This window comes from Oryx dammah, unplaced genomic scaffold, assembly GCF_014754425.2.
Source record: "Oryx dammah isolate SB20612 unplaced genomic scaffold, SCBI_Odam_1.1 HiC_scaffold_13, whole genome shotgun sequence".
In the NCBI taxonomy this organism is placed as follows: domain Eukaryota; kingdom Metazoa; phylum Chordata; class Mammalia; order Artiodactyla; family Bovidae; genus Oryx; species Oryx dammah.
Window position 1 is genome coordinate 51,266,878 of NW_024070197.1, and position 27,662 is coordinate 51,294,539.

The 27,662-nt window shown below is 60.8% G+C and overlaps 1 protein-coding gene across 1 annotated transcript; it reads left to right on the forward strand.

Annotated features, from left to right (window-relative positions):
- Window positions 1-124: 124 nt before the first annotated feature.
- On the forward strand, window positions 125-27,662 carry SLC7A5 (solute carrier family 7 member 5). The gene is made up of 10 exons (XM_040253722.1): window positions 125-767; window positions 12,446-12,571; window positions 20,675-20,780; window positions 21,159-21,203; window positions 21,566-21,689; window positions 22,115-22,218; window positions 22,587-22,683; window positions 23,212-23,361; window positions 24,946-25,123; window positions 26,164-27,662. The coding sequence occupies exons 1-10, from the start codon at window positions 236-238 to the stop codon at window positions 26,217-26,219; spliced, it is 1,518 nt and encodes a 505-aa protein (XP_040109656.1). The 5' UTR covers window positions 125-235; the 3' UTR covers window positions 26,220-27,662.

The following is a 27,662-nucleotide window of genomic DNA, read 5'->3' on the forward strand; positions in this document are numbered from 1 at the left end:
GTTCTTCTCAACTGCTGCGGGGACCACACCCCCGGGGCGAGGCGCGTCAACGACGGCCAGCGGGCCGGGGGCGGGGCCTGGCCCGATGGGGTGGGGCCACCGTCCGGGTATAAATGGCGGAGGTTTCCTGGCTGCCGCAGCGACCGCGCTGGGAGAGCCGGTCCTCTCCGGTGGGCGGCGCGTGCCGGGTGTCCGGACTTTCCCGGCCCTGCCCGGCCCGACCCTGCGCGGCAGCATGGCGGGCTCAGGCCCCAAGCGGCGCGCGGCGGCGGCCACCCTCCCGGCGAACGAGGAGGAAGAACGGCAGGCACGGGAGCGGATGCTGGCGGCGCGGGGCGCGGACGGCGCGGAGGGCGAGGTGACCCTGCAGCGCAACATCACGCTGCTGAACGGCGTGGCCATCATCGTGGGCACCATCATCGGCTCGGGCATCTTCGTGACGCCCACTGGAGTGCTCAAAGAGGCGGGCTCGCCCGGGCTGGCGCTGGTGGTTTGGGCCGTGTGTGGCGTGTTCTCCATCGTGGGCGCGCTCTGCTACGCCGAGCTGGGGACCACCATCACCAAGTCGGGCGGCGACTACGCCTACATGCTGGAGGTGTACGGCTCGCTGCCCGCCTTCCTCAAGCTGTGGATCGAGCTGCTCATCATCCGGCCCTCCTCACAGTACATCGTGGCGCTCGTCTTCGCCACCTACCTGCTCAAGCCGGTCTTCCCCACCTGCCCTGTCCCAGAGGAGGCCGCCAAGCTCGTGGCCTGCCTCTGCGTGCGTGAGTACTGACCGGGCCCCGGGACACCGGCGGGCGCGGGGAGGGTTGGAGTGGGGGGGGTGTGCCGAGCCGTGGTCGCCGCATCCTCGGCCCTCCCCGCACTCCTGGACCGTCCCTACACCCCGCACCCCTCGCCCCCCGCCCCGGTCCGACCACGCAGTTCTAGATTGAGGGCAACGGCCCCAATACCCACGTGCGTTTCATTCATTCTTTTCCACACCCCCTTGAGAACTCCGCAGTGAGTCACACAGCAGGGTCCCCGCCCTGAGCCTCTGGCCAGTAGCGCCTTCCCACTCCGTCCATCCGGAGCCTTGCTTAAGCTCACCCTTACTTACCTCCTGAGAGGCACCCACGTGGAGTACCTGAGAAGCCTGTTTCTTGTGTCCTTTGACTTCCCCAAGCCTTACCGTTTGTTGAGACAGATCGTAGTTTTAAAAAAAAAAAAAATCAAACGTCATTCAAACATGCTCAGTCAGGAAGGGCTGACTCATACAAAACCAATAATAGTAAAATTGTGCGTGGGCAGTGAGTGAGTTGCTCTTTTAGACAATGGAAGGTTGCATCCTCTAGCCAGTTTTAAAAGAGGGGTGCTTAACTGCATCTTAAGTGTGTGCAGGGTGGGTGCTGGCTTTGGGATCCCAAGCTGTGCTGAAATACAGCCACTGGGCACAGCCCAGATGTTGGTGGAGGAGGTCCCAGGATGTTGGTGGAGCAGGTCCTGGTATGTTGGTGGGCTGTTTTCTGGTGGTATTTCAGGAAAAAACTTTTGTACTGAAAACCACACGATTATTGTATCTTTGTCTATGGCTGCAAACATCTCGGGAGACGAGCAGGGTGGAAGTGTCCGGCCACCTGATTTGAGGCACTGCCTAAACCTTGAGGTGCACAGAGGTGTGGGGCCAGCAGGGCTGGTTTCTGTCCAAGCCCCGAGACTCAGGGAGCCGTGCCATCGCTTGGAGCGGCTTTTGACCAGCAGTACACGCTGGCGCTGTTGGAATTCTGGAGCCTGGGCACCAGCTCACTGTGTGTGGGGTGGAGGGCTTTCAGAGGCATACTCTGGGAAGTGGTGTCCCTGGGAGACCTGAGGCCACAGAGGGGCCGTGCCGGGGGAGGAGGACGTCTTGCCTTTGAGGGGAATTTCAGCAGTGAACCTCTCAGCTTATAAAAACCCTCGGCCCAAATCTAGGAACAGTCACAGAGATAGTTGATCTGCCTGAGGGCGGGGGAACCTGCGGCTTCCAGTGGGCTTCTCAGATGATACTTTGGGCCGAGTGAGGAAAAGCGCTTTTGTTGATTCTGTCAGTAGAATTTTCATTGCCCGGTTTTCATCATTGCTAGGTCTTGTTTGATGTTTGGGCCCAGGATGTGATGACATAACACTGCCTTAAAGGGCCTCTCTGTGATCTTGGAAAGTGGATCCCTCACTTTCTCAACCTTTTGGGTTTAAGCAGATGAAGCTGCAGGATGGATTCTGGAGCGGCCGTGGCAGGCCCAGGACTCCCGTGGGCGCCCAGGAGGGTCACATAAGTCCCACCCCTTCTCCTGCGAGCGTGTCCATCGGCCACTCTCTGCTCTTTTCCTCTGAACCACCCTTGCGAGCGTGTTTTGTGTGTGCTGTATTTTCTGGTGAAAAGGAGATTTTCAGTAACACAGGGACATGCTGTCTGAAGGAGGGAGCGCTAGTCTAGAGCCTGCCACGTCTAGGGGGGGTGAGGGCTTGTCTGAGGCTGGCAGGAAGGTTACAACCACCCAAGAAAGGGTCTGCTCTTGGGCACATCTGAGATGGCAGTGAAAAGCGACAGTTTCTAATTGTTGTTTGATTATTGCACACAGGCCAGGTTCCAGAACTTCTCCTCCTCAAGAGGAGAAAGGGCCCTCCAGCACTCACTCCCCGAGCACTCCCCTTGTGGCAGCAAGCCCACGCGCCCCAGCCCAGCAGCCCCATCCTGAGCGATGCCTCTTGAATGGCCCAGGGGCCCAGCCTTTGAACAGCATGTTGTGGAGACACAGTTTTGCCGGTTGTCTTTGCTGCCCCAGGCATGCCCCAGGACAGCTGGCCTCTATGTATGGTGGCTCACACTGGCTCTGGTGCTTAGAATGATCCTTCGGACAAAATAAATGGGGGAAGGTCCCTTTTCCTGTAGGTCTGACATGGAAATGACAGCCCTTTCATGGTGCGACCTTGGGGTTTCTGTCTTTCTAATGAGTCGTGAAGGTGAATGACACAAGTTCCGTGACTCTTTGCTGACAGCCCGGGAGTCCGCTGTGCATCTAAGTTTGCAGGGGTCGTCCAGCACTTACCGATGGCACCTGAGATTCAGGTGACCCTGGGTTTTATCAGGGCGGCAGAGGTCACTCAGGTGAGTGACAGGATCTCTCCGGGCCAGACTCAGAAGCTCTCTGAGTTGTGGACACAGAAGGTGACCTCAAGTCACCCAACCTCCCCCTCACCCTCTCCCACAACCCCCTAGTTATCACCCATCTGGTGGAACCTGGCAGGTCTGCTGGTGGCCGAGAGCTGGACTCTATGTCCGCTTCCAGCTTGGTGGCCCTTAGTGGGCCTGGAGAGCACAGCTTCCCTCCTTCTCCCAGGGGTCGGATGGGGTGCCAAGGCCCCCCTAGTGAGCTGGCCCCCCCACATCACGCTCCCTGGGCAGCCCGTGTGGAGTGGGCGTGGGGTCCTCAGCTGTTGGCCCCTGGGACCCATGACCTGGGATATCTTCTCCTTGTGTCAGGTGAAGAGCCTGCATTCTACATGTGGACAGACTTGGGTTCTGTTTGAGAGAAATTCACGCAACCTCCCAGCCTGTTTCTGCATCTGTGACTCTGGTTCCTGGTGTTTGGGGGAACTCTGCCATGACGTGTCTAATGCACGTGGCACCCCACACAAAGGGTCACACCATGGCCGTGATTATTCTCGCCCTCCATGTCTTGAACTAGAAGCCATTCCCTGCACCCTCTTTTAGCGTGGGAGGTGGCAGCGTTTCAGCCCACCCCACCGGCGGCCCCTCCCAGCACTGGGGCAGCCGTTGCTAGCTGGCTCCAGGGCAGGATGGTCAGTTGAGGTCGTGACCCGAAGAGGGGCTGTGTGGCAGCACACCCCTCCGCCAGGATTCCCATTGTGGTCCCTCCTTCCTGGCGATGAGAGACCCTCCTGATGTGTCCACCACTGTGTCCCTGGGCCTCAAACCAGGCCTGTCCCAGCAAGGCCGGCACACCATCCGCGCTCACTGCAAGCTGTCTGGATGTCTGCCAGCTGCCCGGCCTAAGCCCCTCGCCTCGCAAAGCAGAGGCTTCTGGGTGTTTCCAAGGAGCTGGCGACCCTGGGATTGCAGGCTGTGAGCTGAGTGCAGACGACAGCCGGGTAATTAGCCCTGAAATCCGACTTTGCCAGACAGACATGAAAGCGCTCTGGCCCAGTCACGGGGCATAGCGGGTGCTCGACAGAGCGCGTGACCCAAGGGAGGCAGGAGACGGCATTTCTGACCCCTTTCCCCTGGGCCATGGGCCCCTTGATGATCCCTCAGAATATGCAGACCCTGCCCAGAGATGTCCACCCCAAACCCTCAATCGCAGGTTCCCAGACCCCCGAGACCGCTACCCCTATCTTGGCAGAAACGCCCAGCCTTGAGATCTGCCATCCCCCCCACTTTACAGCCAGGGAGACAGGGTGTCCTCGTCCCCAGCCGCCTCTGTCACCCAGTGTGGGGACGCGGCTGTGTCTGTGGTGAGGGTGGAGGGTGCCGGGGTCTGGGACAGTGGCCGTCACCATGTCCAAGTGCCTGGTCATCAGGGGCAAACACTAGTGGATCTGAGGTCCCTGGGAAGCACTCCCCTCATATTCCACCCCTCACGCCGTACCTTCCCCCACTGTGGGGAGTCAGACCCCTTACAGGGCGCTGTCTAGGAAAACGCCATACTCCTCTCATGACCTTCCCTTTGCAAATGACCTTCCAGAGCAGGGTGGCCAACAGCTGCCCTATGGGCTCCAGCTGCCCCGTGGCCACGGTCCCTGTCCTGTGCCCACGCTGGCCTCCAGTTCCTGTCCTCTCCTTCCGTGAGAGGTGCCAGGGACCAGGTGTATGTGATTCCACACCCCCAGTTGGTATGACCTTGCTGGGTCTGGATCATTGACCAGGGGAGCTTCCAGAGCACATCTGACCCCCCACCCCCCAGTTTTGCCCCTTCCCTTCCCCACAGTGGGACCACTGCTCCATCCAACAGTGGTTCTTGGCTCGTGGTTGGGGTCCTGTCTGCATCCTGGCAGCAGGCCCCCACCCAACTCTTTCCTTGGTCCTGGAGGAGTCCTGAATTCTTGCTTGGGAGGGTGGGCTGGTGGGTGGCTTTGACACCCTCCTATGCCGGAGGGAGGGGTGTCCTACCCCCACCCCGGTCCATCCAGACCAGCCTCCAGGCAGGGGCAGTTCGCTGGACCCCATCCACCCCACCCCCGGGGGATTTGCCTGTTCAGAAGCCTCCAGCATGCTGTAGGCAACCCAATCTGCCCTCTGAGTCACCCTGACCTTGGCTGCTGGCTGACAACCCAGAGGAGAGTCACCCCAAGTTAGCCAGTACCGACCGAGGCCTCTGCCCAAGGCCGGTACGGGATTCAGCCCTCAGCAGAGACACAGGCTACAAGGCTGGGTCTTCTTCAACTGGTCCTTGTCAAGGACATCCTGTCAGCCGAAAGGCTCCTGAGGGCCCTGGCTGTGTGACCCAGGGCTGGGTGCTGCGCCTCTCTGGTCCTGGGTTTCAGAACCTGGAGCAGAGCAGTGCAGGCAGGTTGTACATGTGGAGGGTGTGTGAGTTCTGACCCATCGCAGCAGGCGTCCAGTTTGGAAAGGACTGGCCAGGCAGGAAATGACAGAGCCGGTGTGCCTGGCAAGGGGACCAGGAGCTCCGGCCCCACTGGGCACAGGGAGGGGCTGTCCGCTCAGGGGGTCTGGGTAGGGAGAGAAGCTCACCAGAGTCTTGACAATCATGCATTCATTCCCTGGGTTGTGGGCATGAGTCGGGGGTCCCTTGAGGTTTGGTGGCTGGCCCATCATGGGGGACCAGGGGAGTGTCCTCGGGTCGTGTGGGCTAGGGGCCATCTGCCTGCACTTTGGTGCAGGGTCCTCGGGCCCTGAAGTCAGCCCTGTTTGGTCTACGTGAGGACTCGTGCTGGGTGTTGAGGCTGAGGCAGGGGAACAGGTTGGGGACAGGGGCAGCCTCACTGGGTGGCAGACGCGCATGAATGGGGGTGTTCATAGTGGAGGGCAGGCTACTTCATCGTGCTTCCCCACATCCTGCTCAGGACCTCTGCCCCAGGGCCCCCACCAGCGTGACAGCCTGCTTCAGAGTCGGGTCAGAACCAGCTTGGGCTGGTCCCCTCCCCTCCAGGGATGTCAGCAGTGTGTGTGTGGTGGGGCCCTAAGGACTTGGCCCAGCTGATTGGTCCCCACCCTGACTGCACTTGGGACCACCTGGTTGGGAGGTGTGACGCCCAGGCCCCCCAGGCTGACTAGGTCTGCAGTAGCACAGTGTGGGAGCCTGTCACAGGCACCGGGGCTGAAGACCCCAGGCAAGGGGCCGCCGTACAGGAGTGGGACTCGGGAGGCCTGGATGTCCTCACCCCCCTCCCCTAACTAGCAAACCAGGTTTCGGAGTGGGGGCTGCGGGGTCCCGTCCCCCTCAGGTGCAGCGGGTTTGCAGTGAAGTGGGGCTTTCCAGACCATAGAGGTGTGAGCCGGAGATGGATACTAACTGGAGACACCCACACGCACAGCCTCGGCTCCTTAGCACATCTTCACTTGGCCGTGACCACTCAGTTTAGTAACTTGCAGGCTCAACAGTCAGGGCCTGCAGCAGTATCCCCAGTTAGCTGATGAGGAAATACAGAGGCTCAGACCCGCTTAAGTCACCAGCCCAAGATCACACAGCATGTGAGAAATCGGGACCAACTTAGAAGGGGCTCCTTCCTGTGGCTCCTGGGTGTTCTTGGGGTTTGGGGGGAGGCTTCAGGAACCTCTGTTTATTCTGCAGGGCTCTGCTTTGGAAGAACCCAATAAAATGAGATGTGGCTATATGTGGAGTTTCCTGCTAACTTCAGGGCTTGTGTGTCAGCAGATCTCAGACTGGACTGAACCTGCCTCTTTCTAGTGTGTTTGAAATGAAGTGTCAGTCCCGGTTTCAGACACTGGCTGAGACTTCTGCCTCTGAGCAAGGGTTGGGGAGCTCTGGCCGGGTGTCACCCAGCCCAGGTTAAAAATGGAAAACACGAAACACATGTTCCAGGGCTGGTCGCATTTGAAAATGTGACTCGGCCTATTAGTAATTGTTTTCATAAGAAATCAGTGATCGACAAGGGCTGTGTCCCAACTGGACTGAGGTTTTGTGTTTGTCTGCTTCTGTGTCCACGGCCTGTCTCTGCAGAGATTGGACATGGGAATTAGATGGAATCCTGGGTCCCATCCGAGCAGCCCCTGCCCCTGGAATTCCCTCATTTTCATTCAGTGCTCCAGACTCTGGAAGCTCCGATCTTGAGTGGCCAGTGGTGGGGTCGTTGGTGGTCCTGGAGCCGAGCTGTCGCCCTGTGTAGGCTCTGCACTCCAGTGCCTCTGGAGGTGAGGCTGGCCTCCTCAGATGTTTGGGGTGCGGGTGGGTCCTGGGCATTCACTCTCTTGGAGCCAGTAAAGGGGAATTACACGTCGTGAAGTCAGCTGCTGGTTCTCCATGTGGGTCCTCTGGACAGCACCCCTCAACTGTCAGAAACGGTGGGTTCTCGGGCCTGCCCAGTCAAATGCTCTGGGAGGTGGTACACTGAATGGGAGACCAGTCTGTTATTGGGTGGGGGGAGTTAGGGCAGGAAGAGAAGAAATGCGGGGTGCAGGGCGCAGGCCACCATGGAGGCTGGGCCTGGGGGTGGGGGGGCTCGCCCCAAGCCCAGAGGACGTTAGGGAGTACAGGACCAGAGAGGAGGGGCTGGTTCACCGAGTACCCTCTGAGCCCTGGTTCCCTGCATGCCGAGTGGATTTGGACATTAGGGTCAAGGCAGGACACACACCCCAGAGCGACTTGCTGCTTTTTCAGCAGTCAGCCCCACTGCCAGCCACTCTCCCAGCCGCCTTGGCCCACCTGCAGCCAGGGCTCTGGATCCAGATGCCCAATGAGTGACCCTGTTTGACGGGTAGAGGCTCCGACGACAGGCAGGCTGGCTGCCTGGGCCCGGGGCTCATCCGGCTGTGGTCACAGTGGTCAGCACCTGCTGCCCTCTGGTCCGGTACCAGCTGCTGCCCCAGGAGACCAGCTGGCCTGGCTTCCTGCAACCCATGTGGCCTGCCAGCCACTTCCCCTCCCATCTCAGGGCCCACCGAGCGCCGTCTTGGGGCGCTGCTGGGGGCCTGCCAGCAAAGCTCTGATAAAATGGTGCTCATCTCCCTGGCATCTCAGCCCCTCCCACCTGTGTGTGGCCTCAGACTGTCTTTTCCTCAAGTGTTGGTCCTTTTTTATCAAGGATCCAAAAAAAAGGCACCTCTTTCAGAGACTCACTGGCAGCTTCTTGATAGTGAGGTTCCAGGCTCTGGCCCATGGGCCCTTCATCCTTTCATTCTGGGGGGTGGGGGCGGATGGTCCCTGCAGACCTGGGGACAAGGGAGGGCCCATGGCTGCAGCCCCTTCACAGACATGGGGACGGTGGCTGAATTTTCTGATGAGTGGGGGCATCCAGTCCCCAGATGCTGCGGTTCTGGATGGTTCTGTTGCCTGCCCACGACCTTGCTCTGGTGTGTTTGGACTCCAGCAGAGGCGGTTAGGGTGAGGGACCTTGAGGGCACTGAGTGGGGTGTAGACAGTGGATGCTCATACTTCGCCCCAGCTGTCAAGGTTGTTATTTTGTTATTGGCATGCACAGAATCCAAGGGCAGCCCTGATAAGGCTCATGAGGGTTTTACCCTCGGTCAGAGAGGGAAATGGGTTTTGGTGTGTTTTGTTTTGGTGTTTTTAAGTGAAAACAGCCCCCACTGTGTTTCAAGTCCAGCATATACTGGGGGCTGGGAGGCTTGCCCCCAGTGGCTGACAGCTGACAGCCTGTGTGTGAAGAGTTATCGGAGGTGGACCCTAGGCCTGGAGAGTGAGATAACCGGTCAGGCCGGGGTGAGAGGTCAGGCTGGGCAAGGCTGGGCAGAGCCTTTAGGTGCTGCTCAGATAGATAAGTGCCCTGGTGCACGCCTCCCGTTTGTATGCTCACCCCGCTCAGAGTGCCTTCTACCTGCAAGTCGGCATCTCGGGTGGGGGTGGCTGGCAGTCTGCAGACAGGACTCTGAACTCAAGCTACCTGGTCGGCAAGGTTGCAGCTGGAGTTGGCGCTCCTGGTCAGGCTGTAAGCGTGACCAGTGGTCCAGGGGGCCATGGGTTGCAAGCAGCCCCCCAGGCTGGCCGGGGGTGTCCCTCCCTCACTGGGCAGCATGTCCTGCCCTCCCAGACATGAGGATGGGTGCAAGTGCAAGTCTGTGAGTTCGTTGTGGGGGGATGGTGACTTTGCAGGAGGTGGCTGGCCCACTAGCGGAAACCTGAGGCCCTGACCCCCTTGCAAGGTAGAACTGGGGCGCCCCTGCAGGGCAGCAAGGTGGCATGTCACAGCCAGACAAGGCCAGGACAGACCTGGCCCTGAAGGCCTGTGGGACCAGCCACCAGGCCCCGCCTGCCCTGCCATCTGCCCACAGCCCACAGCCGCTCCTCTCCCAAGCCCACCAGTCTCTATCTTCCAGCCCCAGCTGTTGCCTGGTGTTTATCTGGAGGGTGTCAGCCCTGGGAACCCCAAGGGGGCCGGCTTCCAGCCAGTGCCTGCCTGCGGGTGCCCCTCCATCCTGCGGTGTGGAAGCTGAGGCACCTTGCTGAGGTGATGGACTTAAAGCTAGGGCAGCCAGAGGCCGACCCAGCTTCCCAGACGGCCTCCCAGCCCTGCTGTCTAAGGCTGGGATGGAGCCCCGTATAGAAGACGTTATGGGGAGTAGTAAAGCATTTACTTATCGGCCAAAGTCAATGAACATTAACGTCTCCTTCTATGTTTTTATTCTTCTTTCTGTAAAAGAAAGGAATATTACAGACTCCCTTTTGTCCTGGGATCCAGCCCATTTCCCTCCCAACCGCAGAGCCTCCACTGTCTGAGACAGAGCTAAGCTCAGGGTCCACGGGGCCCTGGGGTCCTGGGGCTGGGCTTGGCCAGCCACACCCCTTCCTGGATCCTCAGAGACCTCATCTGTGGGGTGGGGAGGGGAGCCCCCGCTCACCTTGGGGCGGAGACCCCAGACCCGCTGAGGTGTGCAGAGATGACAGCAGCGAGGGCGGCAGGGCAGGAGCGCCGTCTCCCGCTCCTCGTGGCTCTGGCCACGCCTCTTCCCCGCCCCGCCCCGCGCCTTGCCCGCCCCCCTCGCCCCGCCCCGGCTTCCGGCTTCCGCCCTGGGAGTGATGCAATCTGCCAGCTTCTTGCTGCATACGGAAACCAAGGCCTCAGGGTTGTCACTTTCCACCTGAGGAAATGTAGGACTGCCCCGAAAGGTCCCTCCTCCCCCAACGCTTCCTCGCCCTCTGCTGTGCCCAGGCTCCTCGGGCCACTGGTGGGCGGGCACCTCGGCTTGGCCTCCCAGGGCCCCTCACCCTGGGTCCCAGCCACGTGGTGTGTTGCACCATCCTGGATGCTCAGGAGAAGGAATTCCCTGCCGCGCCACCTCTCCCCACCCACAGTGGGGGTGTGTGTATCAGGGGCCCCAGAGTCCCAAGCCTGCCCCTGTCACAGAGGACAGGGGTCCTTTCTAAGCCTCTGGCTCCTCTTCTGTGCTGGGAGTGGCAGTGCTGATGTGCATAATCCAGGACAGCTGTCTTGGGGCTGACCTGGAGGGCCTGGACTGAGTGTGTGTCCACCCCCGAGCCACACGCTGAGGGTCACTGGTGCTGTTTGCCCTTTGCACACGTCGGCCCCTTCATCTGAGCCTCTCCCAGTCAAGGCTCAGCTCCTGCCGCTGAAGACAGCTTTGGTGCCCTGACAGGGACTCTGCCCCCACATTCTCAAGGCCTCACATGGGCCCCACTGCCCTGAGCTGGCTGTCCACCAACTGGGAGCCCTGGGGGCCCGGCCAGGGTCCCCATGAGTGAGGGCCACTCCGGGTCCATTTGTCACAGCCCTCCACTGTCGTACCTGGTGTGGGAAACGTCTGAAGGTTTCAGTTTAGGAGCAGGGGCCAAAGGCAACTGGTTTTAAGGCAGATTTTAACCTCTACTTTCGGGGGCGTGACAGACGGTCCTGATCAGCCATTGCATCAGCCAGGCTTAGCGCAGCAAAGAGAAAAGGACAGGGAGGGTGGTATTTCGGTATCAGTTAATTTCTGAGAGAGAAGCTGTGGGTAGGGGCTGGTCCTAACCAGAGCTCCTGGGGCCATTTCCTGTTTTTCGCCCACCTGGACTGTCGTGTCTCATTTGGTTAATTAGCGTGGATTTATTTCTTTGGGGGCCTTTCTCTCACTTTGTAAAAGTACATGTAATTAATTTAGCTCGGGAGGGAGCCATGTGGCACCTGCCAGCCCAGGTTGGTTCTGTCTGGAGAAGCGCTGTGTGTGGGGCATGGTGGACGGATGTCCTTCCCATGGGTCCAGGCCATCCGGTTAATGTTTGACTACCAGCCCGCCCAGCATAAAAGGCCCCACCTGCGCCCTGGCCACCCCCCTGGGCAGCTGGTGTCAGCAGCGGCATGAGGCAGAGCCACTTCGAGAGCCGTCACGCCGGGCGTGTTTCCACAGGGGACGCGGTGGAGGAAGGCATGGGTGTTGGGGGCTGGTTCATTCCTTTGTTTTCATCTCATCCACAAGGGATGCGGTGGAGGAGGCCATGGGTGGGGCTGGTTCCTTTCTTCCTTTTCATCTCATTCTGTTTGCTTTTGAGTTAGAGTTGGCTGCCTTCATGCCAGCTCACCAGGCCCCTGAGCACTTAGCCCCTGCCCCCGCTCAGGTCTGGGGTCTCCCCAGGTCCCAGGTGGGGCCTGCCTGTGTTGTTGAGTTTGTGGAGTCCAGCTTGCCTGCCCTGTGCCCCCGCCCCACGTCCCCACCCCGCCGCAGGGACTGCCTTGGGGTGGGGTCTTCAGTACCTGCCTTGACACCAACAGCAGAGTTGGCGCTGGTTCTCTGATCTAACCAATGGGACCCCCGGCTGTATGTCTCCTTCAGCCCCCCCTGCACCCTCCCTCCCCGGCTTGTCAGGCTTAGACCTCATCCGTTGTGTCCCCGGGGGATCCTACGAGGACCCTCTGAAGAGAGGGTTCCCCCCTTGAGAGGTTAGGGTGTCAGATAAATTGTGCTCAAGTGTCAGGTAGGAGCAGAAAGGTGACTGCGCGCGCGCGCACACACACACAGAAAGGTGACTGCATGCGCACGCGCGCATACACACACACACACCCCTACACCATGGAAGCTTGTGCTTCTCAAGAGTGCCCCCTGGAGGGACGCAGGTTGAGGTGTTTTGATTGAGGTTGAAATCTGTCCATCAGGAAACATTCCCTTATGGCAATCTGGGGGCACCTGTGCTCAGCCTGTGGCCTTGGGTCCCCTCCCTTCTAGAGTCCAGATGGTCAGACCCAGGGAAGGGGCTGGGGAGTGCCTGCCCCTCTGCCCGCGTTTCCACAGCACTCACTCGCTGCCCTGTCTCCACAGTGCTACTCACGGCCGTGAACTGTTACAGCGTGAAGGCCGCCACCCGCGTCCAGGATGCCTTCGCCGCTGCCAAGCTGCTGGCGCTGGCCTTGATTATCCTGCTCGGCTTCATCCAGATCGGGAAGGGTGAGTGCGCCTAGGGTCGGGGGGCTGTCTCTGGACACCTGGCCCCAGATCCACCGCCTTGGCTAAAGGGATTCACTGGAGTCAGTGGGTCGGGTGGTCCCAGGAGAAGCGCTGATGCTGAGGTAGGCCAAGTGAATGTGGTCACCGGCAAGTTGTCAGTCCTGGAGCAGTGGGAGAAGTGGGTCCACCACGCAGACCATGGTCCCCTGTCCACACAGGGCAGGCGTGGTGGTGATGGGAGGTTGAGGGGAGACCTCGGTGATGGACCTGCCATGTCAGGAGTGTGGCCAAGAGGTGTTGTTGCCAGTGCTGGTGGATCTTCTACTTGGGAACGTGCCCCCAGCCCCCGTGCCCCACCCAGGGCCCCCGGTGCCATGTGGATGCCCGCCCACCATCCCCACCCCTCCCACGATGGCCACGCACGTGGCATGATGGGTGGCCCACAGAGCTTATCCGGGGCGGGCAGGGCAGGTGGAGTCAACGCCGTTTCTGAAGGGGGTGTCTCGGTGAACAGAGGCACAGCTGGACGGTAGGCCAGGGTGGCCATCTGCTCAGCTGCCACAGGTCAGTGGTCCCGCGGGGCTGAGGTCCCCACCCCAGCCCCGTGTGTAAGGAGAGACCTTGGAGCCTCACTCTGCATCTAGGTGCTGATAGAGTCGGGGGCAGGAGGTGGGAGACCAGCCTGTGTCCCCTGGCTTCCTGGGATCTCACGCCCCAGCATTTTCCTGAAGACAAGACTGTGTCTAGAGCACGCTGGCCAGGCCAGGCTCCAGGTGTCAAGGGGGTGTGGTCAAGGCGGAGGGGACTCCCTGCCGTCTGGAGCTTACGGTGGGAACCGACAGGTGGGAGAAGAAACCCCTCCTGTGCCACCAGCCTGTCCCGCTGGGAACTGTGTCATGTCTCCCAAGGAGGACTTGCTGAGCGAGATTCGCTTGGCTGGTGTGATAGGATATAGACTGACCAGGAATGCAGGGGGACTGGACTTCTGTGAAAACAGATTTCAGCAGGGATAGCAAAGAGCTTTTGTTCAGCTTGAATACATAACGTGTTTATAATTCTGTTGCTGTCGAAAACATCCTCCCCCTGAAGCCATTCCTTTCTGAACCTGGGAGGCAGTGCAGCGTCTGCAGAATTCCTGTCTACGGCTTTTCCTCCAGAAGGTCCCCTCCCTTCTAGAGGACTTTGTGGAAACTGCCCTTTCCCCATGCCCGCCACCCGATCTCCGCTCCGGTGGCTGCCCCAGGGTCCTGTGCTGAACGTCGGCAGGAGAGCCAGGACCCTTCAGGCGGGGCTCAGCAGCACGGTGCCTGGATGGCCGCGGGCCGCCCTGCACCTGGAGGCATGACCTGTGTCTCACAGACTGGCCCGTGCATTGTCTCTGCTGTCCTTCACCCAGTGCCTGGCCCGTCCGGCCTGCCTGGAGCCTAAGGGTCCCGGGGCTGTAGAAGGGGCTGGGGTGTGGGGCCAGCAGGTCCGGTTCCAGGCCTCTGCAGCCTCATCTTTGATGCCGTGAGACTCACAGGCAGTGTTGCCCTCCTTCTCATCCTTCTTCCCCAGGACCAGACCCACGAATAGAAAACTCGGATTGGGGAGGGTCAGCCCTGACGAGGATAGCTTTTCTGAGGGCCGGAGGTGGGGGTTGGTGTGACCAGGGACCACTCTGCAGTCCTGGACTGAGATTGCAGGTGTGGGAGGGGCTTGCTGGGGGTGGGGGCGTTGGGCGTATGGGCCCTCAAGACCACTCCTAGCCTTTTCAGGAAGGGGGAGACTGAGATTATCTCAGATCCCAGCGGGCACGGCTCAGTTGGGGGAGGCCACAGAGCAGCAGGCCCAACGGCAGGGTCAGGAGTGGAGCCCTGAGGACCAGGGCTGAGCGAGAAGAGAAGCGTGGGCAGCTTTTTGTGTTTTTGCTTTTGTCTGTTGGCCGATTACCTATAGCACCTGCAAGGCCCTCAGCCGAATGTTCCTGGATTGGAGGGTGGGAAAGGTACAGAGAAGGCGAGTCTCTGGAGCCCAGCCCTGCCCAGAGGACACACGTGGGACCTCGTGGGTGCATGGATGCTGTGGCTGGGGTCACCCTGCAGATAAAGGGTGCCCCTGCTGGAGGTCATGGGAGGGGACCAGGCAGCCCCGCCCCACACCCCCCACAGCAGCCCCACGACCTCACCCGGCACTGAGCTCAGCAGGAGTCCTGGGTGTGGAGGCCACTGTGGACGGTCACCGCGTGCAGGGACATAAGCTCCCTCGGGTCTGCCCACCCTGTATCCTGCCCCAGGGTGGTGTCGGCAGGTGGTGGGGAAGGCCCTGAGCAGCTCTGCTGGTGTTCGAGGTCGGTGGGCCGGGAGCTGTGGGGCCTGGAGGAGACCCTCATCCCAGGAGGATCTGGGGCTCGGACCAGTCTCTCCAGGAGACTGTGCCTCCTGGAGCCTCACATCCTCATCTGATAAGCGGCCGCAGCAGCCCCAGGCCTGTCTCTGGGTCGTGGGCAGGCGCCTCGGGCAGTCTGTGAGCAGAGCTGCTCTCTTCGAAGTTGGGGGGAGACATTTCGGATGTTCCTGGGCCCGGCCACCCCAGTGCAGGACTCAGGGTGCCTGTGACAGAGGCCGTCTTAGAGGGGTCGGGACCACACTAGTACTACAGGACGCTGACGGGGGCCCTGAGGCTGGGCTTCCGTTCCCCCCCAGCCACCCATGCCCCAGGAGACGGGGCCGGCGCTTGGCCGGCCAGATCAGATGCCCGAAGTAGCGGGTCACGCGCAGATGGGGCGCCTCAGCCGCGGTGGCAGGATTGATGCAGGCGGCTCACCCCCTCGGGTGCTCTTTGATGGTTTTTAACTGAGACCTTTCTGTCGGCCTGTGCAGCTCACATGCTTTGCTTGTGTGGCCCGCCCAGAAGAAATCAAAGGCCTGGCAGCTGGCTCTGTCTCCCTGCCGCCCCCACTCAGCCCCGCCCTGGGTGGTGAGCAGCAGGCTGGTGGCAGCAGGGCAAAGCCCTGTGCTGGGTGCTCTTGGTGCTCGGGGGTCTCCCAGCCTGTGCAGTGGGCACAGTTGGTGCTCGCGGATTTGCCTGCCCGTGCAGTGGGGAGAGGGTCCTTTGAATCTTCATGCCAGGGCAGCTCCTCTAGGAGTTTAAAAGATGGATGGCACAGTAGACAGGCTGGCCGTGGGAACTGTCCCATCCTCGCCCCCCACCCCCGTAGGCAGAGCCAAAGAACATACCCCAAGTGCCCAGCCCAGGTTGGGGAAACGGGAGAGAGGACCCCTGACAAGCCCACTGTAGATGTAACACCTCCCCACCCCACTCCACCCCCGCCAGGGATGCCTGGTCTGTGGATGGAGCAGAGCGCACAGCTGACTCTCAGCAGAGCTCAGCTCTGCGGCCAAGCACCTGCTTGCTCGACCAGTGATGGAGAGGCGGGGTCCATGGCCAGGCTGTTTCACTTCCCAACTGTGCCCAACCGTGTTGCAGAGTGGAGACGGGGGCGTCTGAGCCCTCACTCTGCAGAGTGTCCTGGGGTGGCCACAGCACAGGACACGGACAGGGCTTCAGACACTGCAGTTTCAGTCTCAGAGTCTTGGGCCAGCAGTCCCCAGTCCATGCCGAGCTCCCTCTGAAGCTCACAGGAGGGGCCTTCCTGCCTAGTGCTTCCCAGGTTCGTGACCACATCACACAGCCTCCATCCTCACGTGGCCCCCATGTCTCTGTCTTACAAGGACACTTGGGGAATAGGGCCCACCTTAGTCCATGGTGTCTCACCTTGCGATCCTTGCCTTGATTGCACTTGCAGAGACCCTTTATCAGAGCATGTCATGTTCTGAGGTTCCAGGGGGGACATGAACTTTTGGGGGTACCGTTTAGCACCTGGCACCACGGACATGATAACGGTGTGGACCTCCAAGAGTTATGGAGGGACCAAGTGAAAGATTCCAGCACAGTGGACATCCCCCGCCCTGGTTGAGGGGGTGACTTTCTCACAGTCGGCCTCCCACCCGGGGAGGGGTTCTAGGGGCTATGGCAGGAGGGGCGAGTCCTGGTCACGCTGGGGCTCTGGGATTTTTCTGGCTTTCCGCCAGCCGCCATCTCCAGACTGGCTGCGGGTTCCCATGCCCGGGCCCGGGCCCAGCCGTGGTGAGGGTGACAGGCCAGGCCGGTCCCAGGGCGACACAGAGACCTTGGCAAGCCTTTGTCCTCTGATCCAGAGGGGCTGGCGCGTCCCAGTGCGCACACGGCCCCTCTGAGGGTGGGGCGCCTACACCCCCGGGCTCTCTTGGCTGGTTCCCACGGCCCTGTCTGCATGACGCAGGGGTTTGGGCTGCTTTTCCTGAAATGGGCTCCCTGGGGCCTTGTGAACACTCGCCTCCCAATCCGCCTTGTTCTCAGAGGGATCCTGGCGGGCAGGCAGGCCTGTCTGGTGCCCAGAGCTGCCCAAGGGCCGGTGTGTGGCTGTCTGCTAGCATTCACCTTCCTGTGGCCCTATGAGGTCTGCAGAGAAGCCCCAGAGAAGGAGGGGCCCAGGGGACCCCACTGAACTGCTGGAGTTCCCACACCCCAGGCCCCACAAGAGGGCCTCCCCGCTTGTCCGCCCTGGTGACTTTCCTGTCTGCCTCTCGTGGGCCTGGGGGCCCTGTGAGGACAGAGCTGGAGTGGGGAGCTCCGTGGTCATGGGCAGGGGTGGGGGATCGGCACAGTCATTTCTCTCGCGTCTGTCTGGTGCCTGGAGCTCTGTTTACACAAGACTCGCACTCCAGCTTGGGGTCCGTGGGAGCCCTCGCACATGGCCCAGACACCTGCCATCACTCTAGGGCAGGATCCTACCCAGCAGCATCTGCCGGGGGAGCCTCCTTGTGCCCTGTCCAGTGGTACACGCCTTCGCCCACCAGGTGGCCTCCACCCCGCCCTTACCCCCATGACAGCCCCAGGTGTATCTCCGGTCAGCACCATGTCCCCTGCTTGCCAGGGCTGGTGGGTGGCTGAGACCACTGTGTGGAGTCTGGGGTCTGCCCTCGCAGAAGGGCTACCCTACGTGTGTCCCCTGCGCTGGCCGCTGGCACCGGGCAGCTGCCTGCACACATGACCCCGTAGAGCTCTGGCCGCCTCACTCGGCTTTTTGCTGTTTTGGAGACAGGCGGGTGGCCCCCCTCAGCTCTCCAGAGCTGCGTTGAGGGCCCCATTCCCTACAGGATGTGTGGAAGGCATGGGCAAGTGGGGCCACTGTCCCCTCACAGCCACCCCTAAGCTGTGCCCATCTTGGGGGTCCCCGGCCAAGTGCCATGTGGAGCCAGCAGAGCCGGCGCCTGCTCCAAGGCGCCCGTGGGGAGGAGAGCAGCGATCGGACAGCATTTGGTTGGGTGCCTGGTGCAGCTGCGGCCCTGGTCTGGGAGGTCCTCCAGCAGACAGAAGCTGGACAGACCCAGGGGCTCCGCTGAGGGGACCTGTGTGCGTTCACTTGGGGCAGTTCGGCGAGAGGGATGTGACAGGGTGGGGGCAGTCCAGAAGGGCTTGCAGTAGTGGGTCGGAGCCCAAAGCTGCCAGATTCCCGGCGGAGCTCCCCCCAACCCCCACGCTGTGCCAGGAATGACGGGAGGGTTGGGGATGTGGGGTCTGGGATGCAGGGATGTCCACTTTCCTCCAGGGGAGTTGGACACTTTGTAGATAGGGAATGAGGCCCCAGACAACCCAGGAGCTCCCTGCAGGCCCAGCTACACCTGTCCTTCAGAGGCCCCTGGGCAGCCCAGTGAGATTGTTCAGTCTGAGTTCGGGCATAGCCACTGTGTTTTCTTGGGGTTTCAAGGCTACAAGTCACCCTGTACATCTAGAAAATTCTGGGGACAGGAATTCCATCCACCGTCTCGGGGCAATGATGCTTTCACGTCAGGACACCAGGCTGGTTGTCCACGGAGCTAAGTAATCCCTTGATGAAAACAAGCTTCCAGACGTCAGGGCTAAAAACCGTGGTTCTTACTTGAAAACCCAGCCTGTATTTCAAGCCTCGAATTTCATCCTCAGCAAAAACAGCAGCTGTTCTGCGTAGCGGTGTCTCCAGCCCACAAGTGCATGTGTGTGTGTTCCTGGGTGTGCACTTACGTGCACACACATGCAGGCAGTGTCACTGCTTCAGGGTTGTGCTTGAGGTGGGAGCCAGTTCTAGCAGATGCACCGAGCTCTTTCTCGCAGCCGGTGTGCAAGGAAGCTGCCCGTGAAGCCGCAGGAGACAAGGAGGCGTATCCTGGTGGGGAAGTGGAGCAGGTTGAGGAGAAAGGCAGGTTCGCTCCTTGGAAGGAGCCCTTGTTGGCAGAGACCTTTGATGCCCTAGAAGCCAGTGGCAGCAGCAAGGCATGTGGAGGTGCGGGATCTGTGCAGACCGGGGATGGTGGAGCCACTAGGGGCTCCCCTGGGCTCTTGGGAGCAGCTGCAGAATTCTGAGAGCGGTGGGCGCCTCATGGTCCCAGAGCCAGGCCCCTGTCAGGTGGCCCGAGCCTCCATGTCCCTGATGGTGGGACGGATGTAAAGGGATGTACATTCCAGAACATTGCGTGGGGACTGGCCGGGCTCTGGGTGCTGTGCTGAGGTGCACTGTCCAGCTCTCTGCGCTGCCCCCGGCCCTGCTGATCACCCTGTGACCGGGCAGTCTCGGGACCCAGGCATCCTACTCGGATCACATGTGGGTGGCGGGCTGGGTGAGGTGCCAGCCGCCTCAGAGCCCATGCTCATCACGAGACCATGGCCTCATCTGGTGGGCAGAAGCGGCCATCCCCCATCCATCTCCCAGCTTAGGCTGGAGGTGAAGGGCAAACAGTGCAGGCATGCGGACCCAGAAACAGGCACTCAGGGTCCATCTCTCCCCCGAGGAGCTTACTAGAGGAAATGGGTGCTGCCTGGAAGGAAGTGCAGGCTTCAGCTGGGTGGAAGGAGGGGTTCACGGGAGCCTTCCTGTCGTGCCCCAGGGGTGGCGTGGCAGCCTCCATCTCCCCATCCCCTGCTCAGACCCTCACCTGCAGGTGAGAGATTGTCCCTGTCTCAATTTGACGCTCAGCTCCTCCAGCTCTGTGTGCCCGGCACACTGACTCTGCTCCCCTTAGCACCTCTGCTTCTATTGCAAGCCTCTCCCACGAAGGTGATGGTCGCTGAGGTGTATATCAGTGCCACCACCACCCCCAGAGCTGGGGAGCCAGGAGCTGACCCCCCGTGGGGACTGGCTAACCCCCTGCTGTGTCAGCACCCACTGTCAGGCTGGTGCCTCATTATGGAGCAAGTTTTTCTGGCCCTGGGTATGAAGGGGCCATTTCACCGATTGTATAACAGTCCAGAACAGGCAGGCCAGACACCGTGATGGTACCAAGGACCCTTCTGAGACCCCCATGTTTCATATCTATTGTACCAGGTTGAGGGGGGCCATCTAATGGAATCTGGATTTGGCCTCATTTAGGAAAAGGGAGGGATGGAGCTGAGGCCAACCTGGTTTCCTGGGGCCCTGAATCCGGTGACACGTGTCCTTTTGGGACACAGGAGTCATAGCCAGAGGTGCCAGCTGATGGTGGAGCAGAGGCCGAGCCATGCGGCCACAAACCCAGGACACCTGGGGCCCTTTAGGGTAGAAATGGTCAGCTGAGAAACCAGCCCCCTTGTGTCCAAGAGCCCGTATGTCCATCTGGGTTAAAGAGCAGCCCACCGTCCTTCCCCAGCTACAGCCCCTTGGGTCTGCCGTGTCCAGGGGCAGGCGTGAGTAGCCTAGGTTTACAGCTCTGGGCTCCTGGGACTGAGGGGGAGAGCAGGTCTCTGCCCCAGAGCCACGTCACGGGCTGTCCTATTCCCCAGGCACAGACAGGCAGGGGTGCTCAGCACAGCTAGGGGTCTGCAGAGCCACCAGTCCCATCTGGGGGTCCAGAGGAAGGCCCTGGGGGCAGCGTTCCTCACGCTCAGGGCAGAGCCGAGCTCCCTCGGCCCCCACGCCCTTGGCCCCGGGTGGCTCACAGGTGCATTTAATCTGTCGCATTTTTGTCTGTTACCATGTTTTGCTCCAGGAACATTCCGGAACTTGTGGCTTGACCCCGGTGCCGCGCTGTCTAACCCAGAATTCCTTTCTGTCTGTTTGGCCTCTGCCAGGTGACGTAGCCAATCTGGATCCCAAGTCCTCCTTTGAAGGCACCAAAGTGGACGTGGGGAACATCGTGCTGGCGCTGTATAGTGGCCTCTTTGCCTATGGGGGATGGTAGGTTCTAGAACGCCTGGGCCCCAGAGTGCCCAGAAACCCACATATTTCGGTCGTCTGTGGTGATTCTGGGAACAGGAGACCCCTCACATCCCAAGGAAGCACAAAGGGGCCCCCATAGCAGCCCTGGTGCTCTTCTCGGCCCCCAAGAAGGGGGCCCCCAGATAAACCTCTAGGGACACTGCTGACCGTTTGGAGACTGCTGCTGCCTGGGCGTGTGGGGCAGGGCAGGACCATCGCCATCTCAGTAGGGGCCTGGGGGTTGTGGGGGTCCCCTCTCCCCACCCAGGGCAGCCGGGAAGGGTCCCATGGAACCTACGTTCTTTTGTTCCAATGATAAGAGGAATATATAGTAAAAGTCTGCTCTCTAAATTCTAGGAATTACTTGAATTTTGTCACAGAGGAGATGATCAATCCCTACAGGTACGTGTGTGAACAGAGGTGTGTGTTTTCATCATTTTCACCTGAGAGGAGGAAGAAGCCTGGCTGTATCCAAGAGCCCATCCTTGGGCCCAGCCCAGTGCAGTGCAGGGAGGGTCCCTGGGGTTGGGCTCACGGGGGGCTGTGTGACCTTGAATAGCATACTCCCACAGAAAGGGTAGGAAGCCCACTTCACAGATACGGGCTGGGTTGCTGGCCCACGTTTGCATGGCTGCCCTGCCCCATGCACCGCCTTCCAGCCACGTGCCGCTCCCCCTGCAGTGAGGTGTGGGCTCAGCCACTGAGGGGTCAGCTGGCCCTGTGCTGGGCCTTGTTTTGTTGACATGCCCGCCCGGTCCTCTCAGAAACCTGCCCCTGGCCATTATCATCTCGCTCCCGATCGTCACCCTGGTGTACGTGCTAACGAACCTGGCCTACTTCACCACGCTGACCCCTGAGCAGATGCTCACGTCGGAGGCCGTGGCCGTGGTAAGATGCCAGTCCTGCCCTCTGAGCTCAGACAGGAGCAGAGTGGGCGTGTCCTTTGCAAACCACCCTCCTACCAGGAGGGGTTGAGCCAGTGCTTTGCCAGGCCCGCCAGGCATGCAGGGTACTGGCTGCACGTGGGGATCACAGGAGGCTTTAACGGCGCTGGTGCTTAGGCGCCCGGACAGTTTTAGATTGGCTCAGTGGTGCTGGTCCTGACACCAGTTGTTTTTAGAGCTGAGGGACTGAGTCCATTACACACCTCCAGCCCCACCTCAGAGGCTGGTCCACCATCTGAATAAATACTAAGCTCCTTGGGGAGGGTCGTGTGGCTGAGGGAGGGGACTCTGGGGCTGGGGGTGTCTCAGGAAGGGACTGCAGGGCGGGGGGTGTCTCGGGGGCAGGGCTCACCGTCCGTGTCCACCCAGGACTTCGGGAACTACCACTTGGGTGTCATGTCCTGGATCATCCCCGTCTTCGTGGGCCTGTCCTGCTTCGGCTCCGTCAACGGGTCCCTCTTCACATCCTCCAGGTGAGTCCGGCCAGGGCGGCTCTGTCATGCGGGCCCCGCGGGGCCAGAGCAGGACAGGGTGTGGGTCGCCACTGCACACGGCTCCCTCCCGTGAGTTCTCAGGGTTCTCTTTCTTGTTACTTTGAGTAATAACATAGCTATCAGGATGTTCACGTGACTCGGAAATAACCCACATCCCTGCCTAGAGGTGACACAGCTACCCTGTCCATCCAGACCGTCATGGGTTCATCTGGACTTTGCTGGGCCAGGGCTGATGGGACCCCTCAGCAGCCGTCCTCGAGGGACACCGAGGCCCACAGCACAGGCCCCTCCACCCCCACATGCCTGGGTCCCTCGGCTGAGGCTGACTGCCACCCCTGTGTCCGCAGGCTGTTCTTCGTGGGGGCCCGGGAGGGCCACCTGCCCTCCATCCTCTCCATGATCCACCCGCGGCTGCTGACGCCCGTACCCTCACTGGTGTTCACGGTGAGTCCCCGCCCTCCACATAGGGGGTCACTGGCAGGTGGAGGACAGGCGTGTTCCTTGGGGATCACTGGGGACTTTGAGATAGGGGGGCACGCCCTGTCTGGGGACCCCTGTGCTGGTTCCACCTGGTGCCGGCCAGGCTGGGGATCAGGCTGAGACGAGATGTAGACAGGTGAGCACAAGTGAGTACCCTTCATCACATGCGCCCCTGGATGCCAGAGAGCACAAGATAGTTTTTTGTTTCTCCAGAATTAATACATGGTAGTTGTTAAAAAAAAAAAAAATCTGAAATCAGCATAGAGGCACTTGATGCCAAACCTCCCGATCAGGGTAGACCAGGGTAGACGTGGCCTCTGCCACCTCCGTGAAGCCCAGGACCTCAGCCACCCTGCCTGCTATTCAAGGTCACCCTTTGCTCTGAGGACCCTTGCGTGGTGCGGACCACTTATTCCAAGACAGGAAGGGACGCGTGCGGTCATCCCTCCCCCCGGCACATCCTGAGGCTCACTGCCTGCCCTCTGCTTGCAGTGCGTCATGACCCTGCTTTACGCCTTCTCCAAAGACATCTTCTCTGTCATCAACTTCTTCAGCTTCTTCAACTGGCTCTGCGTGGCCCTGGCCATCGCTGGCATGCTCTGGCTTCGCTACCAGAAACCGGAGCTGGAGCGACCCATCAAGGTGAGGGCTGGGCGTCCACGCTGTCCCCTCCACAGACAAGGGCTCAGGGCGCCTTCCCCAAGGGCACCTTGATCAGTGCGTGAACACCTTCTGATCTGGACAAGGGACTGAGTTCAGTCGACGACTGTTAATGGCCAAGCGTGTGTATTCCAGGTGCTGGGGTTCATTCAAGATCACAAATGACCCCCTAAAGCCCTGCTCTCCTAGAGCTTGTCTTCTGCCAAAAGAAGAGGGGCAGAAGAAGGCTGCCACGCCAGGCGGGTGTGCGGGGCAAGGGGACCGAATAGCCTGGGACAGCACTGAACTGCCTGGCCGAGGGGGTGGGGAGAGTGAGGATTGCCACGCTGTCTGGGGAGGGCCGGGCACTGGCGTGACCAGGGGTGGGGGTGCTGTGACAGGCTGCAGCGTGGGACATGTCCCCCAACTTTGTCCCCTGTCAGACTGTCTGCCCTCTGTCCACCTAGCCTGAGAGGGCCTCTCCCTTCCCTCCACTTGGTACTGGGGACAGCTCCCCAAGGGCAACCGTATTTTTGCACAAAGAGGGCCACACACCTGCCAAGGCCCTGGCAAACACATTAGCTCTGTCCCCCAACAGTGGTGTCGGATCGAGGGCAGAGCCCCTCTGCAGCTGACACAGGCCTCTTGCCTGCTTTCCCACCTAGCAGTCCTGCAGAGGCCAGGCCTGGCCTTCCTGCCTTGGACAGGTTCCCCGGGCGCCAGGGCAACCTCAGTGCCCTGGTCCACCTGGCTCCCTGCTTGTGGGGGGTGCTGTCCCCATGAGGCCAGCTGTGGTGCAGGCAGTCTGGGCTGACCTTATGGGACCCTTGCTCTCCCCAGGTCTCTTGCCAGTGTGTAGACAGAGGGTGGAGTCCGTGTGTAGACAGGCCTCCTGGCAGAAGGCACAGTGTTTGCAGAGGGGGACGAGTATCCCTGGGCCCCTGGCTGTGTGTGGGTGGGGCTCTCTGCCCTGGCTGTGTGTGGGTGGGGCTCTCTGCCCAGCGGCTGTGTACCTGTGGTCCAGCCTGTCCACAAGGGCCCTCAGAGAAGGCAGGCACACCTTGCTTGTTAGTGGTGGCCACGATCTTCCCAGAGGTATCACCCCCCAATCAGGTGACCGTGGTGGGGGGCAGGGTTCCCTCCTTGTGATGTGGGAACCTGGGAGTCCACCCTCCTCTGACCTTGAGAAGCCTGCTTGTTCCTGCTCACCCGCTGGCTCCCGCTGGTCTTTGGGTAATTACTGCCTGCTGCCCAGTGCTGAGCTGGGTAAACGGAGAACGCGGCAGGGTCCGCTTCTCAAGAGGCCAGCGCAGCTCAGGGAGGTCAGCCCGAGGGAACCTCAGGCCCTGCCAGACAGCAGAGACGCTGCTTAGGCAGCATGGTGGCCCTTTTGGATCAAGAAGGCTCAGCCAGGCACAGGGCTGTCTGGGGGTCTGTGGGAGAGGCCGGATGGGCCCCGGGGAAGGCCAGCTCCAGCGGGGGTGGAGGGAGGGCTCCAGGGGTGGCCGGGTCATGGCAGGTGTGACTGGGAGGAGACACACGGAGGAGACTGCAGGCTCCCCGGCGTCAGCTGCGGCCCCCCGGCAGGTTCATCTGGCCCTCCCAGTGTTCTTCATCCTGGCCTGCCTCTTCCTGATCGCCGTCTCCTTCTGGAAGACCCCCGTGGAGTGCGGCATCGGCTTCACCATCATCCTCAGTGGCCTGCCCGTCTACTTCCTCGGGGTCTGGTGGAGAGACAAGCCCAAGTGGCTGCTCCAGAGCATCTGTGAGTCCCTCCCTGCCTGCTGGGCCTCCTCTGTCCCCCGGGGGTCTGTCCCACCCACCTGGCTGTGCTCCTCTGACCTCAGTCCAGTGGCCAGGAGCAGCACAGTGGCCAGTGCCCCCCGCCCTGGGTCACTGGCAGGAGTGGGGGTGGTCAGCATCAGGATGTGCGAGGTCCTGGCTGAGGGGCCCACAGTGGCCAAGCCAGGCCTGTCTGGCGGTGACCTGGCCCACGTATTTCAGGATAAGACGCTGAGCCTGGCACCAGCTAATCTCAAAACAAAGGATTCCAGAAAACCAGGCTGCTCTTGCCAAGTAACAAAATCCACCCCCACCCCCCCGTCTGCCGCCAGCTTAAAGCCAGCCGGCTGACCTAGAAAAGCAGGGGAGGAGAAAATGGGATCCCTCAGAGCTGTCACGAGACTCACTGACAGGCCTGTTCAGGACCTGCGCCGAGACCGCCGTTAGAACGACAGGCTCCTGGGTGGGCTTAAACACCCCCCAGGGAGCTGTCCCAGAATTGCTGGCCACCTGCCTGGGGCCCAGGGCACTGTCCGTCAGTGAAATGATGTTAGTGGTCACACACACGCAGGGCCCCTCCATCCTGAAACGCCCCCCTAGTGATGCTCGTGGAGCATCCGTGGGTTCACCCGGGCCATAGCACACACACCCGCCTGCTTTAGCCCCTTTGAGGCCTGTGGTGGGTGTGCGGGCAGCCAGGCCCATCATCCCGTTATGGGTCCCGGGGTCTGAATTGGGGTGAGGGGTGGAGGCAGCTCACTTGCTGCCTCCATTGCTAGGATCCTGCCTTGCTAGGATCTTTGACCACCCCCGCCACCCTCCAGTAATAGTCCCAGCAGATAGCCAGGGGCGCAGGCCATGCCCCCCCAGCAGGAGGCCTGGGGCCTGATGCCCACACGTGAATTCCTGGCTTCTCTTACATTGGGACTCAGACAACAGGGCTGGGTGAGCCCACGTCCCGTGCAGCCCTGACCCTCAGGCACCAGGCCAGGGCACTCGAGTAATGCCCTCTCCTCCTGGCAGTTTCCACGACGGTCCTGTGCCAGAAGCTCATGCACGTGGTTCCCCAGGAGACGTAAGCAACCAGAACCAGGAGGCTGCCCTGAGAGAACAACTCGGTCCCACCATCCAGGCAGCTCTGCCGGGCGCCCCTGCTGTCCCTGCCCCAGGGGGCAGCCGGGCCACGGTGAATCCTGGTACGAATTTAGTCCCCTGAAGGCGGACGTCCGCGGATACCTCTCGAGCGTGGAGGCAGGAACATCGGACCAAGGAGGCCGCGGGCTTCCTCCCGAACTGGGCCTCCTCCCTTCTCACCTTTGTTTATTTGTATTATTTTTTTTTAACTTAAGTCTTGGGTCGAGTTGACATTACCAAGACAATTAATTATTTTTTTAAGAATGGGGAGGAAAAGTTTTCTCCCCAGACGCTGTCTGCAGCACAGCGTTCTTCCGAGGGGCCAGCTCCTGTCACCAGATTCTGGACGGTGGCCTGGACACATGTGCTCGGCTTCCCTGTTCCTCCATTGTTGTAGATGCAGTGACTTCCGTGAAACTAACCTCCGGGCTTACGTCTCATTGCCTTAAAGCCCTGCGCTAGCTCCCTCCCCTCCCCCGGAGAAGAGAAAGAACACCAAGAGGCTTGTAGAAGCAGGGCCTTCAGGCTGGTGGACAGCGGTGCCTTGGCACCTGCTGCGGGCAGGGGGCTCCAAGCAGAGATCAGGGGCAGCTGGGCCTCCCATCAGTACATGCAGTTGTGGGGGGTGCGGGGGGCTACACCCTGTCACGCAGAACATCTCCAAGGTCCTGTCTGTACACCCCACCCTGAACGCCAGCCTGAGCAGAGGCCCGAGGAGACCAGTGGCTCCTGTGGCAGATGGTGGGTAGTGCGGCCTCAGGCCTGTTCTGCATCAGTTTTGGAATCAAGCTCTAGCTCTTTCAAAGCCTCACACTTGAAATCTGTAAGCAGACACCTCGACCCCTCAGGGGCCTCTCATCTGTGTCCCATGAGTGCACCCCCCAACCCCAGGCCTCCAGGGCTGGGTCGCAGCCCTGGCAGCTGTCAGGTGCTCCCAGCTCCTGGCCGAGGCCCCGCTCCCGTCACCTGTCCCTGGCGCCCAGCCTCAGCACCCCAGCTGCACCTTCTCTGGAGGCCGCCTGAGTCCTGCTGGGGCCAGCACGCACACCCAGCCTCCCCCTGCCCCGACAGGAGGCTGTGCTTTTGTTGTAGTTCCCATAGCGTTCTCCCCGGGAGGCAGCCAAGGCCCAGAAGCTCGTCTGGTGTTTCTGGGCAGGTTCTCTGTCTTCCACGGAGCCTGCTTGGGAAGCAGTGTCATCTGCGGTCAGTTTCCCTCTAGGCCCTGCCTTGGCCTATGACCCCTGACCTCACCAGGGTGGGGTTGAGCCCAGCCCTTGGGCCTCGTTGCTCAGCTGCAGCCGAAGAAGCTGCTGCCGGTTCCCAGGGGCCTCGTGAGCTCCGCGTGGCCAGTCCAGCCGTCACCTGCCTGGGCTCTGGGGCCCCACATG

Bases quoted from the DNA above. Each gene is read 5' to 3' on its own strand.
- SLC7A5 (XM_040253722.1), top strand. From the start codon at position 236: ATGGCGGGCTCAGGCCCCAAGCGGCGCGCGGCGGCGGCCACCCTCCCG. The intron at 20,781-21,158 runs GTAGGTTCTAGA...TCTAAATTCTAG, and splicing joins CTCTTTGCCTATGGGGGATG to GAATTACTTGAATTTTGTCA. The intron at 21,690-22,114 runs GTAAGATGCCAG...GTGTCCACCCAG, and splicing joins CGTCGGAGGCCGTGGCCGTG to GACTTCGGGAACTACCACTT.